Source organism: Anabas testudineus, chromosome 18 (genome assembly GCF_900324465.2).
Source record: "Anabas testudineus chromosome 18, fAnaTes1.2, whole genome shotgun sequence".
NCBI classification, from domain to species: domain Eukaryota; kingdom Metazoa; phylum Chordata; class Actinopteri; order Anabantiformes; family Anabantidae; genus Anabas; species Anabas testudineus.
In genome coordinates, this window is record NC_046627.1 from 22,011,389 (window position 1) to 22,027,531 (window position 16,143).

The window sequence follows — 16,143 nt, forward strand, 5'->3', positions numbered from 1 at the left end:
GGTCGGTTTTGTTCTGATTAGATTGTTCACTGCTCATCCTTGCCTCTCCGAACTCTGGAATTTCATAAATAATTGTAGAAATATAGGACAGAAAAGATCAGTTTCTGCAAGATTGTTTTCCAACTTAAGATATTTTTAGAAAGACGTTTTGCCGTGGAAAAAGCTTCTGGGTTTGGGTGGGTCTGAACTCCCTCCTCTCCCGGTGATCAGTGACTTCTCTACTCCCTGTCTCACACAGCAAGACAGATCTAGTTTAGAATGCAACATGCAGCAAGATCCAAATAAAACGATAAAATTTGGAGTAAAATGTGCTGTGTCCTCCTCTTATCCCTCTCTCTTCCTCTTTGACTCAATTCCAGTGTGATAAGGAGATTGAGCAAGTGCAGTCACAGCTGGAAGAGTACAAGGATCCTCCCCTTTCCCTCAGCAGACTCTCACTCAAACAGCAGAAGTTCAAAACATTCAGAGAATCAGCCAATGTGAGTGGTCAATGTTAAATTATTTGTTACAGTGTTTGTTCAAACTTTTATAAAGCAGATAATCATCTGCATATGTGCATACATTATATATATATATATATATATATATATATATATATATATATATATATATATATATATATATATATATATATATATATATATATATATACACATATATATATATACACATAGTATTGTAGTATACAAACATGCTGCACTGAAGTTCCATTATGAGCATATTTTTGTGTTAATTTCATGTTAGAATATACATTAAATCACTCATAATCACAGGTGTGTTCAGAAAATTAAAGCCGCTGTAAATGGGATTTTAAATTTCACTTGGTAAAATTTATTGGTGGTGTCAAGAGCAGTTTGTGGATGGTGTGGACACATAGATTGCACCAATTTTCACCAGGTTTTTCTTGTTTTCCCACAAACAGCAGAATATGATTTCATACTGTAATTTTGTAAATCACCATTACAGTACTACAGTACATGCATGGCTTTAAATCAAGACACATTAAATACTAAACAATTTTTATCCCTTAGCAAATTAAAAAAATGCATTACCACCCACAGTACTGGTATGACGATGGTGTATGGGTTGGATTTATTTTTTTTTTGTTTTTTAGCATGTGATTACATGTTTTCTTACTTATGGAACAGAGCCCAGGCCTTTTGGTTTCACAGCATATGGAGGCTCTTTAATGTCACACAGTTAAACAATGAGCCTAGAGTTTTACCAAGTCGAGGATTATGAATCCTATTAGCTTACTAGAATCCTATAGGCCCCTTAAGATACACATGCCATTTTGAATGACCTTCTGCAAAACTTGAGGAGGCAGTGCTATAAGTGTAAAGTGTAAGCAGATATGTTTGGAGTCCTCTCTGCTGTCCTGTGGTTTGTTTGTGTCATACTTGTGGATACGAGCTAATGTTGAAGTCTTGTATTCCCAGCAGGGATACTTACTGAACCATTATCTGATTCGTGATTTCCCAAGTGTGACTTGTCAAACTTTCTCAGTAAACACTTGAGGCAAAGTCTTTAAAGTGGATATTCTTTACTCCTTTAGGAACTGCACAGCGAGACGCTGGCAGTGCTCAGTGATTTGGAGGGCTGGTGCGAACTGGACTGGGCAGGCCTGAGTGACGTGCAGATCCGACTTCCCCCTGTCAGAGAGAAGCTGAGAGACATGTCCCACTGTCTGTCTGACTGCTGGACCACCTTGGATAACACACAGAGGTTACTATCCACACTAACTGAGGTAAATCAGCCCTGGAAGCCGTCAGTTACATTGTGAAACCATATTGGTTAAAAATCTTTTTAAGACTACTGTTAATTTTCTTTCATGTCTCACATGTGCAGGCCACCCAGTGGTGCGATGCAGTCTCCTCCACCTCTTCTTCCTCTTCCACCTGCCCTCTTGCCTCCCTCCCTCCCATCCCACCATCTCGTTTCCAGGATGCCCGATCCTTAGCCATAGAGCTCGGTGGTGGGGCGCTTTTGGATCTCTGGACCCAGACTGTAGAGCGCTACCAGCGGACTGTAGCACAGGTCAAACCCCGGTTCCTCCAGACTGACAGGACCCAAAGTCAAGGCCAGGGGAAACCCAAGACACCCTCAGCCAACAGCCTATGGGATCTGATGGGTTCTGAAGGAGAGGGCGACTGGGGGCTCGGAGCTGGTGGAGGAGGAGAAGGAGGGCTGCAGTCCTGGGGATCCCTCGCATCTTTGTTCAGACCACAGACCTGCTCCACACTGAAGATAGGAGAGGACAAAGGGAACAAGAAAGAGGGAACCGGGGGAGGAAGTGGAGGAGCAGGGGGCGCTGGAGGAGGGAAGTTCCTACAAAACCTTCTAAATCCTGCAAAGAAGAGTGTGAGTTTGTGCTTATGCTGCTGAGAGTGACTTGTTTTTTTATGGACACTTGCTTTAGACAATTAAAAACAGCAACAGTAAAAATGTGTTGACTGGTTGTTCCTCCATGTTAGTTTTTAAGATGTGCAGAAATAAGCTTAGCAAATAGGAAGTGTTTAGAAATGTTTTATGATTTTTAACTTACTTGCAGTTTTCAGGTATGTTACAAAGAGGCAGCGTCATCGTGTTAATATGTTAAAATTATAGCACAGGTTGAACGTCAGGTTGTCTGAGCATTGTCTATTGTAGCCCCGTGTTAATATCCATCTCCTTTCAGCCCACAGACACCCCACTTCCTCCTAAGCCACCCAGAAAGCGCCACCCAAGTTTTGACCTCCAGGCTCTTCTGGCCCCCCGCAGAGGCACGGCAACCCCCAAACCTGCAGAATCCCCAGTGGGTGGTGTGAGCCGTAACTCCCCCATGTCCTGGCTGGGGAGACGGGCGCTAGCGGACCCGGTTATCACGACTGGCATGGCTGCAGCTATCCCTGGGTGGGGAGGAGGAGCGGGAGGTGGCGTACTGATCCGAGGAGTGGAGGTCAGCAGCAAGGAGGTGGTGGATCACACAGGGTCACCGCGGCAACACGTGCTGCTGGGTAGGACCGAGAGGGAGACGGGCACAGACAGGGCTGGTTCCACTGCCCAGAGGTGTGTGGTGGTATCAAGACTGACATGTATATTATATACATTAGCAAAAGGCCAGACTGAGATGAAGGAGAAATGATGAATGGATGAACTCAAACTTTATTTTTGTCTCCATCCATGCTGCAGTAAGTTGTACCTGCTCTGGTGTAGGATGCTGAGCTCAGAGAGGCAGTACGTCACTGTGCTGAAGGGGGTAGAGGAGACATACCTCCCTTTACTGGAGCTCTCAGACACCCCAGCCGCCATCAGGGGGAAGGCAGACACCTTGTTCCCCATCTGGGCCAGCCTCAGCACCTTTCACTCGCAGAGCCTACTCCCTGCCATGGAGGGCGCCCTTGTGCAGAGCTTGTTACAACAGGACTGTTTCAGCAAATTTGTAAGTTTAGGAGGGAACAGGGGGGATACAAAGGAAAAACACACTGTTCTCGTAGGGCTTTATTTATGTTGTCGTTTAGTATTGCTTTAGTAGCACCATAGATTTACTATTTAAAACCAACCTTTCTGGTTTGAAACTCAGACAAACTCTAATCCCAGGTGTCATGTGTTTGAGGCGTGAGCAGATTCACCAAAGATGAAATCTTCCTTCTCAGATAAATCTAGTGAAATAGAGATTTTTTTGGCTTCAGGCAGTAAAAGTATCCACCAAAGAAATTTAAGAGACAAGGAAGTATAAAAAGAATGTGTTATTCCCTATATTATCAAGAATGGCCTGTCAGATTTGGGTGTTGCAGACTGAGGCTGGAGACAGCTAACATGCACAAATTATGCATTGCAGAGCCTTTTTATGTTAAGTTTTTAATGAACTGCTATTTTGGAAGGAGCATTAAAGAAATGCAAAAATAAGGCCCATATTGTAAAAAGCTTTTCTTTAAACTGCCATGCTCTAGTTTTACTGGGAATATCTCTGCAAAACAGTATTAACTTTGTTAATTCTACTTTATTAAAGAGATCTTTGATGTAGAAATCTAATTGTCTGAGCTTGTGAAGTAGTAGTTCACTTATGTATAAGAAAAAAAGCAAACATGTAAATAACAAAACATGAATTCACCCTAAGTCCTCTTTACCATTTATACTTTTTTCTGACACAGCGGGACCAGTTTCTGCAGTATTCCCACTACATCAGGCATAAACCAGAACTGGACTCTCCGCTCGTCACACAGGCTGCCGACTTCTTTAAGGTAAAAATCATCAGCTAGCTGCTGTCAAATGAAACCAGTAATTCTCTAAAACATTTGAGGGGTTAAATATGTTTATTCCTAATGTGTCTTAGTGCTTAATAAAATACAAATTGTATTTGTATTTTCTTTTTTGGAAAATCTGTTCAACCACACTGTGAGAACTTCATTGTAAATAATTTAAGAGCCCATCACAAGCACAAACCAATTAAAGTTGCTTTATTCAACAGTGGCTGCAATTAAAAATGAGCTGTATACAGTAAAGCTAATTACATGTTTAACGTACACTAGAAAAGCCAATTAAAGGAGGATTATAGACAGAGTAATTTGAGCTCGCAAGCTACAGTTAAGTCAAACTAATACATCAACAGCACTGTGAGATTACTGAGAGGACTTCATAAGGAGAGATCACAGTGCTTAAGCGCTCTGAAGCGCTTGTTATTGTCACATCCAGGAGCATTTTTACAAACCACCAGCAGGAGGCAGTGCGGGCTCATGTCCTGCAGAAGCCTAAAAAGCAGCTTGAACACATTGTGGGTTATGGCTACAGGAGGCTTTATGGTGATCGAGATGGTGATAGACATTAAGCCGGTGTTCAGGCGACATGAAGATGGTAATCACTTTGGTTATGGTGGTGATGATTGTTATGACACTGAGGATGTGAATAACGCATATGGCTACCTTCACATGGTTTCTCTGTTTAGAGGAAATCCAGAGGGAGAATGTGATTTCACCAAAACAAAATATAAATAAATAAATAAATGCCTGAAATGTCATTATGTTTGCACTATACGTGTGCGTTTCTACAAATAAAATCAAGCTTGGCTCCTTGAAACTTCAAGATGTAATGACCAAAACAATAATTATACTGATTGCACACGCCTCAAGTGGTAATTGTAGCAGATCAAAAGACCTTAGCCAGTTCTTATCATCAAATTCAACCTACATGTCATGTAATAGTCATCAGTGAACAGTTGCGCGGTTTATTTGGATATGTTTCAAGTATGTTTGAAGAATCAAACCACAATCAGCTTAACCTGAAAAAGTGTGTTCAGCTATTAGAAACCCTCACACAATACAGATCTTTGTTTGCTAATGGCAACAATGTAGATGATAAAACAACCAACTTGGTGATTTTAGTCGATATTATAAATGTATAAATGTAATTCAAAATGTAACATCATATTAGAGTGAGTTAGCTGAGGTAGCCAAATAATCAACCAAAGGAAAAGTCATCTATTAAAAATGTAGCATAGCAAGAATCAGGTAATACTTCAGTTCACTGAATTTAGCTGTCTTGATAGTAGTAGTGTAAAGATTGGAAAAGAAATATCAGAATGTAAGAGCAGATGTTTTCTGATCATTGAACATGTTAAAAAGTCATCAGTGTCACTACGTGCAATCTCAAATCAATCATCATTAAATAACAAGAATATTTCACGTCGAGTGCCTGTGACCTAAATCATAACATGCATAGAGTCGACCACACGGTAATACTGACGGATCACACGAGTCGCACTCGGACACTCTCTACTAAATGTAGACACATCTGCAGATCTCCAGTTCAGACACTAAGTGATACATAGATGGTGGAAAGTTTGTATAACCTTTGAACCCGGATCAAACTGTGCATCGAGAGTGACATGATGAGTTCATTAAAAGGTCGTAGCCATGACAAAGGTCATGAGCACAATGCATCCTGATGTTGCACTGTGGCTGCTGTAATGTAAAGCTGTATTTACTGATCATATGGACAAAACTACACCCTGGACACACTGAGTGTCATCTGAACTAAGCGATTGTTGCCTTTTCATGACCTCACACCAGAAAGACACAACCAGGTCTAATATTGTCACATTTTTTGCTTCCTGTGTCTCCCCGCTTCTTCTCTTCTTCTCTTTGCCTGCAGTCCAAACTCCCTGCAGCCTCCCCCCTGTCCCCCCTGGCCTTCCCTCACTGTCTGCAGGCTCCCACTCAGAGACTGGAGCAGTACTGCGAGGCCCTGGAGGAGCTGGGAGGACTCAACCCCGCCTCTGACTCTGCCCTCTCCATCTTGAGACACGCCCAGCGGCATGGGGAGGACCTCAGGGCCAGCGACCTCATCGTCGGATGTCCGGTGAGAATGCCTGTCCCAGTTTATGACACTGCAACTGTGCAAGTCCCACTTTCTTTTCTCAGAGGGTTAAAAAGTAACTCATCTTGATGGTGTCAGACTGGTGGGAGAGATGGAATTGTTTTAGCAGTTTTCGAGAGAAGGGAATGTATGGGGCTTTATTTTGAATATAAAAGGCATCCATACTCTTTAGGTTAACCATGTTTTAAATGCACCTATAATGAATATTCGAAGTGCATAAGAAGAACCTTATTTACATTTTCTTAATTTTTTTTTTTTCTACATTATTTGGAAAAACAACAGCTTCTTAGGGTGCGCAGAATAAAACCCAGGAAACATACAATTTTTAACGTATTGATCCAATGAGGTTTTGCTCAGAACACAAATGGAGGAAAGTAAAAGAAAGTCTTAAATAACTAGAAAAAAGAACTTTGTCAAAGTTCATATGGATTCCAGAAACAGCTTTAACCTTTATCCTTTATCAAAAAGTCAGAAAAGACCATATAACACTTGCCCCATATCGTGCTTCTCTGACACAGCAGTATTACTCCAAGCTAGTCGTGACAAATGTTTGACTCCCACACACACACACACACACACACACACACACACACACACACACACACACACACACACAACCTCCTCTCCTCCCCCTGTCGAGCGAAGGGAGAGATTATGGCAGCACAAACACTCCCATTGAGCTACTTCAAATTGCGCTGCAACAGCTCTCCAAGTAAAACGCCTGTCAGTGCAGGTGTGTGTGTGTGTGTGTGTGTATGAGTGGGGGAGTGAGGGTGTGGATGTGGGTGTTCATAATGTGCATGAAGCATCCTTTAATACAATGACCCACACATCTCTAGAGGTTTAAAAATAAAGTTCTGTGTCATCAGTCGCCAGTAAATGATCAGTCCTTTTAATTTTATTGTCAGTGGTTACGGTTGAGATGCTGCTTATGTTGCTCTGTTTGTTTGTGTCTAGTGTTGAGTCCTTAAGGAGCGTTATATAATATTTGACTTTTTATCAACCTTTATGTGCCTCTGGTAGGAGTCACAACAGCCTGGCAAAAATCTCAACGCTGTAATTGACATGAACAATAAAGTCAGTTTTTCACAAAAGGCATGAGTCAGTTGGCCAATTAGAGCGAAGATCCGACAGAACGAAGCGTCCTTATGAAGAGGGAATATGTCACCATGCAAAGTACTGAATAATAATACTCCTTTGTCCCTTTCTTTATTGAACTGAGAATAAAGCGTCTCAGTCTTTGTAGTTGAAATGTCTTGCAACTTGAAAATTTGAGTAGGTGGAAGGATTTGAGAATTTAGAAAAAGAAAAATGACAGCTGGTTTCAGGTAGTAAATGTGTCGAAAACCCTGCGAAGACCCTGAAAAGTTCATTTTTGTGCTACACAAGTGCTTTGATTTGTTGTTGTTTTTTTGTTTTGTTGTGTTTTGTGCTCAACAATGGAAAAAATCTGCAAAAGATCAGAAATGATTTCAAATTCTCTTGTTCAATGCTTCAAAATATTACTTTTTTTTTTTCAGCGTAATCAGTGAACCAAATCAAAAAGTGAAATTACTCCACACAACAGAAACACGATCGATTTCAACTCAATTCAAGGCTAAATGGCCCTTTCAAGATGGTATCTTTAGCAGACGAAAGCTGCGGGCTTGGGCCCGAGGCCAAGATAAGTGCATCCTAATAATGTGTGTGTGTGTGTGTGTTTGTGTAACGTGTGATTGTAGATCCCCGTGGCGGAGCGTGGCGAGCTGGTGCGACAGGGCGAGCTGACAGTGTGCGGGGGAGCTCGGAGGAAGCGGGTGGGCGTGAGAAACATTTTCCTCTATCAGCACTCTGTCATCTTCACCAAACAGAAGAGCCCCGGCCCGGGACGCACCACCTACAGCTACAAACACAGCATCAAGGTATAAAACCACAAAAATAGCCACTCTCTTTCTATTTCACACACATATACTGTGTAATCTTTTATGTCAATTTTCATTATCTCCCTCCGTCCTAACCTCTAAGTGTTTGAGGAGTTTTAGAAACTCTTTTTGCATTGATTCATTTCAACAAACTCAAGCTGAAGTGGGTTTTCTTCTTTTTCACTTTTTTGATCGACTATTCTGCCACACACTCCAGTCACTGCAAACTAATTTCTTTGTCTCAGGTTTTATGTCTTTATGTTTATTTGTTGACGTATCCTCTTCCCCCTGCAGATGGGCGAGATGGGTCTGACTCAGAGTGTTGGAGAGGATGGAGTGAAGTTTGAGCTTTGGGTTCGTCAGGCTCCGCGAACCAAGGACTGCATCACGCTGCAAGCACAGGACAGGGAAGACAGGGAGGCCTGGACTCATGACATTGCCCATCTTCTGTGGACACACGCCATCAACAACACAGGTAAACTGTGACCTTTGACCCCGTAAACCATTGATTTTGAGTCTCAAGCTAAGCAAACATTGTAACTTTAACTGAATTGTCTAAAAAAGATATTTCATTTTATAATTTTATTAGCCTGAAAATCATTAGGCGGAAATCATCTGAAGACATCAGCAAAGATATTGTGTGGGGTTATTTTATTTAGAGGTTTAGTTGCAGAAAACGAGGACTTGACTCAAGTTAGGAGACAAAATGAATCTGATTCGTCTCTGTGTAAATATACTCTGTCTGGGATGAGTGGAGGACACGTGAAAAATATCTGCACCCTTCCAGTGTGCTGTTACATTTTTGTTCATCTGTTTACACTGAGCTTTCCAAACACAAGGAACTGCTGGCTATCACATGTCATGTCCATCTACATGTATCCATAAAAGCTCGCAATGCTTCCTGCAGTTGGATAAGATTACAGTATCGCACTCGATAAGATGCGCTGCAGCTGGCATAAAAAAAAGGGACAGACACATTTTTTGGCACAGTTACTTGGTTTTCAGTGGTTCTGTTCTTACCCAACAATAAACATCATCTCTGCCAAATTTCTTTTAGCATTTTGCAAATACAGGTGCAAAATGCTAATGCATAGTTTTCTTCACTATGTGGTTTCTATAAAAACACAGTGAAAATTATGTTTATAAATGATTTCTCTGCTCTGCTCCTCCCTCTCCCCTCTCCCAGAGTTATGTCTGAAAGAGTCACTGTGTATGGGAATTTCCAGTAAACTGCTGCTGGACGCCACAGGAACTCCAGGCTCAGAGCTGGACTCCATCTATAGTCTGAATGATAGAGGTAAACTATAGCAGGCAATGTATGTGTACCACAGTATGTGTTAGAGGATGCAGGGAGTAGAATCACTGTGCTGTTAGGGGAACTGCATAGAAAAAGAAAATATCTTCAAGACTTGAAATTTGGAAAATGTTTTTTAGGAAACCACTAATATGTGTCCTGTGATCTCAAACTGAATTGATATCTACAGGTACATAACTATGAAAACACAACACAAAGATGATGTTTGGGAAAACAACTGATTGGTAAATTTGAAACGCTGCAGTTCCACTTTTCACTTTACAGATACAAAGGGTCTGAAGAATTTTTCAGTTCAAAGTGTCTTTAGGAAGTCAAAGAATTTAGTGTGAATAGGTTGGATTACTAGATTCTTCAAATATGCTTTATAGGCTGAAAGTGATGTTACCATGAGAATACAGGCAGGAAACAAAATGGGTCCTAGGTGTATCTCCCATGTGACAAGGTAATAATGTGGTACATGTTTTTTCTTTTGTTTATTTGTTTTTTTTTTCAATCTCTTGCCCCTGGGCTGTTCTATGAATTTCTGACATTTGTCTCACACTGAGAAATTTTGAAGAGCAGTGACATGCCTGCACAGAATAGGTAGCGCAGTCAAAGTGCTCAAACGTGGAAAAATGTGGAAACATATTTTACTTCTGCTGTGATGCAATCACATCACAACCTTCCCCTGTAAACCCCCTGTAACAAAAAGAACAAAAATGGTTACTGTTAATAAGTTATCATATCCTTAAAGCTGTGTTAATTGGTATTTTTGGCCAGTTGGGGGCAGTGGAGAAAGCTGTAAACACATACAGTAACATAATAGCACCTTGATACGTGCTTACAGCCAACGTGTTAGCAAGCAGTGGCCTGTTTCCATATTGAACAGACACTGTAATGTTGTAGCATCCACCACAGGAATGTACGTTTGAAAGGCTGCACATTGTCAAATCAAAACAATGAACTAAAAGATGCTAAAACGCTACAGAACTACAGATCGGCTTGGTAGTTTTTTGAGAGTTTGTTAGTGCAAGCTAATGTATTTCATTATACATACTGATTGCTAACATTTAAAAAATCTAAAGTGCAGCTTTAAGAAGTAAGGATTACTATTTACATAGCCTATAAAAAGTATTCATCCCCTTGGATGTTTCATCCTTTTATTGTCATTATAAATCAATCATGGTCAATAAAACTATTTCAGAAGAATACCTCAGTAATGTCAAAGTGAAAACAGATTTCCACAAAGTAATACCAATTAAATAAAAATATGTACAGTGAAATCAGTGTTTGCATTAATATTCACCTTCATCAGTTCAATATTTAGTAGCTGCACCTTTGGCTGCAATCACAGCACGGAGTCTGGGAGGATAGGTCTCAGTTAGGCTTGCACATCTGGACACTGGAATTTTATGCCATTCTTCTTTGCAAAACTGCTCAAGCTCTGTCAGGTTGCGTGGGGATCTGATGTGAACAGTCCTTATAAAATCCATCCACACATTCTCTATTGGATTGGGGTCTGGGCTTTGACTCGGCTACTCCAGAACATTCACCTTGTTGTCAGTAAACCATTTCTGTGTGGCTTTCGCTCTATGCTTCAGGTCAGACAACCATAGTTGTCTTGCTGACTGGATAAGATTGTCGTCCAGGATTGTCCTAAATTTTGCTACATTCCTCTTACCCTCTACCTTAACAAGACTTCCAGGGCCGGCTGCCATGAAGCATCCCCACAGCATAATGCTGCCACCACCATGTGTCACAGTTGGGATGGTGTTTTTGTAGTGATGTGCAGTGTTTGGTGTGCGGCAAACATAGCATCCAGAAAGTATCATTTTGGTCTCCAGACCACAGAACCCTCTTCCACTTGACCATGGAGTCTTTTCACATGCCTATTGGTGAACTCACTTTCTGATTTAACATGAGTTTTCTTCAACAGTGGCTTTCTCCTTGCCACTCTCCCATAAAGCTTTGACTGCTGAAGAACCCGGGCTACAGTTGTTGTATGTACAGTGTCTCCTATCTCAGTTGCTGAAGTTTGTAACTTCCTCAGAGTACTCATCGGTGTGTTAGTGGCCTCTCTCACTAGTCTCCTTCTTGCAAGGTCACTCAGTTTGTGTGGACGGCCTGTTCTAGGCAGATTTAGACTTGTGCCACATTCCTTCCATTTCTTGTTGATATTGCATTTCACAGAACTCCAGGGGATGTTAGGGATGGGACTACTAGCACCAAATAGGTCAGTCATTTTAAAGGGGGTGAATATTAATGCAAACACTGATTTCCCCTTACATATTTTTATGTAATTGATATTACTTTGTAGAAACATGTTTTCACTTTGACAATAATGAGGTACTTTTCTGACATTTCTTTGTCAAAGTTGCCAACTTTTATTAACCATGATTGATTAATAATGTTTTAAGTGTTTTAAGTGTTTTTATGAATTTTCTCTCTATGTTCAGGCTGTAATCCGAAGAAAAAACTGTCACTGACATCAAGGTCAATAAAAAAAACCCAAAAGAGCAAGATATACTTAAACATAAATAAAAAACAAACATAAAACAACATGATCTTACTTTTTCTTTAAACCATCAGCAACATGTGCTCGCTCTCTAGCTAGATATGATCAGCAACAGGTTCAGTTCCCTATTGAATACACTTAAGTACAATTATGAACTTACCTGAAAATGTGGGAAATTACTAACTACTCAGTACTGAGATAGAACCAAACAAGCATACTGTGGTAAAGATATGTTTTAGAAAATGAATCAAAAAATACACAACACACATTAAAATTATCTAATAATATCATGAGATATGAGTTTCACTTTAAGAGAACAGGTCTATCCACAAGTTTAACACACAAACATTAAAATAAAACACTTGATCTGTAATACAGTTCCTCAGATTACAGGCCCGCTGGAGCTGCACGGGAACCAAAGTGATTTCCCATTCATAGCTGGCTGTAATGCACATACTGCTCACCAGGTGTCTCATTGAGTGCAGCAGCTCAGGATTTCAATGCATGAATTGTCCTCTGGGACAGAACACTGTGTTAGAAATTCATTGAACAGGACGAGAAAAATGCCTTCTCACTCTCACTCCTCTCTTTTTGTGTCCCCTATACCCAGTCTCCCACCATTTTTAATTTGAAGAAAACATTATTATGCAATGATTCTACATAATAAAAGTGCATACACAGAATGCTAATTCTTAAATCCTGCCTGAATTCAGAACTGTAGTTATATTTGAACTTGTTCCACTACATTGCAATAAGACAAAAATGCATAATTTAAGTAAAAATAGCTGGCTATATTGCAGTGCTATGTGTTAACCTGTAACCACACACACCGTCTGCTTGTCTCTATTCTTCTCAGTCCACAGCAGTTGCTCAGACTCGTCCTCTGTCGGCAGTCAGAAGGACGGGGGATCCCCTGCATCTGGGAGGGACCCCAGGAGAAGCTCTGGATCAACGAGTTACTCACAGGTGGGTTAAAATGTACCCCCATATCACATATCTCTCTACCTAAGATACATTCATCTATCGATGAATGATAATTTAATATTAGTATTAAGTATTTTTATACATTATTCTTAAATTGTTTTCCCCAGTACGACCCCCTTTTCTCCTATGTCTGTTATTACTAAATCAAATATGTAGTGGTTATTTGTGCACAGCAAAGCCACTGTAATAGAACAACTGACAAAATTTACTTTTGTTTCAAATTTAGTTACTAATACTCCTTGGTTCTTGGTACTACCGTGCCTATAGGATCTATTTTAACAAGCCTTCCAAGACTGGCTGCCAAGAAGCATCCCCGCAGCATGATGCTGCCACCACCATGTTTCACAGTGGGGATGGTGTGTTTATGGTGAAGTGCAGTATTTGGTCTGCACCAAACATAGCATCTTGTCTGATGGACAAAAAGCACCATTTTGGTCTCATCACACCAAAGAACCCTCTTCCACTTGACCATGGAGTCTTTCACATGCCTATTGGCGAACTTAAGTCATGATTTAACATGAGTTTTCTTCAACAGTGGCTTTCTCCTTGCCACTCTCCCATAAAGCTTTGACTGCTGAAGAACCCGGGCAACAGTTGTTGTATGTACAGTCTCTCTTATCTCAGTTGCTGAAGCTTGAACCTCCCTCAGAGTAGTCATCAGTGTGTCTTTTTACACGCCACTCAGTTTGTGTGGACGGCCTGTTCTAGGCAGACTCCTATCATTTCTTGATGATGAATTTCACTGATGTTCAGTGCCTTGGAGATGTTTTTGTTTCCATCCCCTGACTTATGCTTTTCAATGACCTGTTCTCTGAGTTGCTGGGAGTGTTCTTTTGTCTTCATGGTGTAATGGTAGCCAGGAATACTGATTAACCAGTGACTGGACCTTCCAGACAGAAGTGTCTTTAAACTGCAATCACTTGAGAGGCATTCACTGCACTCAGGTAATCCCCATTTCACTAATTGTGGGAATACTAGCACCAAATATCTGGACCTCTGTTGGATTAGGTCAGTCATTTTAAAGGGGGTGAATATTAATGCAAAGACTGATTTCACCGTACGTATTTTTAATTAATTGACATTAATTTGTGGAAAACTGTTTTTACTTTTACATTAATGAGGCATTTTTTGTGTCAAAGTCGCCAACTTTTATTGACAATGATTGATTAATATTGTCAATAAACGGATGAAACATCCAATATAATGAATACTTTTTATAGGCATTGTATTTAATAAAAAAAAAAACCCACGTGTTTGGCAAAACATGTATCGACTGCTTTGGAGTAAAATGTCAGCAATTTGTATGTAACCTGTGTCTGAGATTATTGAAGCCATTCTGAGTGATTTATGCGTGTGTCCTTCAAACAGCCAAATCTGTTCTATATGTGAGTAAAGTGAAGACAGAGTGCATGCATATTCTTAGCAGAAAGGAAGCAGCATCTCTACGGTGGAGTCTAAATGAATTTGCTCTGTGCACACACACAAACACACACACACACGCATTCTCTCAATCTCCTTATCTTGCAAACAGAATATGACAGATTGGCAAACAGACTGCGTTGGGAACAGATTGACAGACAGACGGACACATGCAGCCCAAACAGATAGGGCAAACATACAGACAGCGATATGCACATATTCAATAACAGAGGGAGGATTGCCGCTTGTGCACACGTACAGGCGCGCGTAGGAGCACATGCACACTTTTGAGCAGAATACAAAATGTGACTGTTTCTGTTTTTTGTTTTTTTTCCTCCCTCCTCAGAGTCACTCTCCCTCTACAGCTGTGTAACTGTCATCTCAATAAGAGTAAGTTACTGTTTATTGCGTGTTTCTTTCATCTTTTTTTTTCCTCTCTGTTGTTGCTCTCTTTACTTGTGCTGCTCGTGTCACTGCGGCACTGCGTCACCCACCTTCTGATTGTGCATCTTTTACTGAGTTCTTACTTTTTCAATGTATTCTGGAGAATGTTTAAGAGTCTTAGAAAGGTGTTAAAGATTCACTGCGTAGGAATGTTAATATTTTACTGTCTTTTGCTTTCTTCCAATCAGAAACTGGAACCTGGACTTTTTTAAACATCTCATCGAGCCAAACTGGATTTCAGGGAGCAAGAAGACAAAAGAAAGACCCTTGGATTCCATTTGAACTTTTCCTAAATACTTGCTCGTCTTCCACGCTTCCACTTTCCCCCTTTACCTCAGTAAAACAAATAAAATGCCGGCAGATTATCCAGGACTTTCCCTCTTTTTAAAACTCCCAGATCTGATATGATCCCCCAAAGAAAAGCTGCATCCAAAAAAGGATCAAAACTGCCCCGTTTAAACCATGACAAGCACCAGCAGGGCTCTCTGTGCTCCGCCATTTTGGATCTGCCAGTCTCAGTTGCTGGCAGAGTCATTGACACCAAAGGCACTTCAGCCACACAGTGCGGCCATTGTCTGCCCCACGGCTCCCCACTAGGCCAAACCACTTGGTCTGAACCACTGACTGCCTGGCTGGCTGACTGTACGCATCACATGCTCCAGCATCTGATAATAAACAGGAAGTAATATGCAGGGCGTAAATCCACCGTAGGATTGCAGATTTAGAATGTATCATGTACTTTATCATTTTCATAACGCTGAATGGAGTACTGTAGGTTTTTTTTCCTCCTGCCTATGTGGAAACACATGGCAGAGGCTAGGTGTGATTGCATCTATGTAAATGAAGCAGGGGTGGTATGAGCATGCACACACACACACACGCACACACATACACACACACACAATGCCTCTGAACACATGCAGTCATTCTTATTGTTGTGAGACAGTAGAGCACTGTTCACTTCACATGCTCACACACACTCACTGTGGCCAATTGACAGCCTGGTACAATGGCTAAATCAACGACAGGCAAGGTTACATCTGAACACGCAGGCTACAATGAGCGTTGCCTTGATGATGAACGGAAATGTTGTACATTACATATTAGATTGTTATCCATACTGTCAGTGTGTTGAAGCTAACTGTATTGTTGTCTCTACTAACAGTGGTAAGGATTTAAAGGCAAAACGGTATTTAGCCTTCTTTAAAGTGTAACTTATGTTGAGCAACATG

General features: G+C 40.9%; 1 protein-coding gene across 1 annotated transcript in view; it reads left to right on the forward strand.

Moving 5' to 3' along the window:
- arhgef40 (Rho guanine nucleotide exchange factor (GEF) 40) overlaps positions 1-14,852 on the forward strand; it is a 33,017-nt gene extending 18,165 nt beyond the window's left edge. Inside the window, exons 15-26 of the mRNA XM_026353233.1 lie at positions 360-479; positions 1,556-1,747; positions 1,849-2,361; positions 2,678-3,048; positions 3,172-3,421; positions 4,134-4,223; positions 6,130-6,336; positions 8,076-8,255; positions 8,550-8,730; positions 9,442-9,552; positions 12,921-13,030; positions 14,814-14,852. Of these exons, the coding sequence (XP_026209018.1) occupies positions 360-479; positions 1,556-1,747; positions 1,849-2,361; positions 2,678-3,048; positions 3,172-3,421; positions 4,134-4,223; positions 6,130-6,336; positions 8,076-8,255; positions 8,550-8,730; positions 9,442-9,552; positions 12,921-13,030; positions 14,814-14,840 (2,352 nt within the window). The 3' untranslated portion in view covers positions 14,841-14,852. The remainder of the gene's footprint in view (positions 1-359; positions 480-1,555; positions 1,748-1,848; positions 2,362-2,677; positions 3,049-3,171; positions 3,422-4,133; positions 4,224-6,129; positions 6,337-8,075; positions 8,256-8,549; positions 8,731-9,441; positions 9,553-12,920; positions 13,031-14,813) is intronic.
- Positions 14,853-16,143: the final 1,291 nt, after the last annotated feature.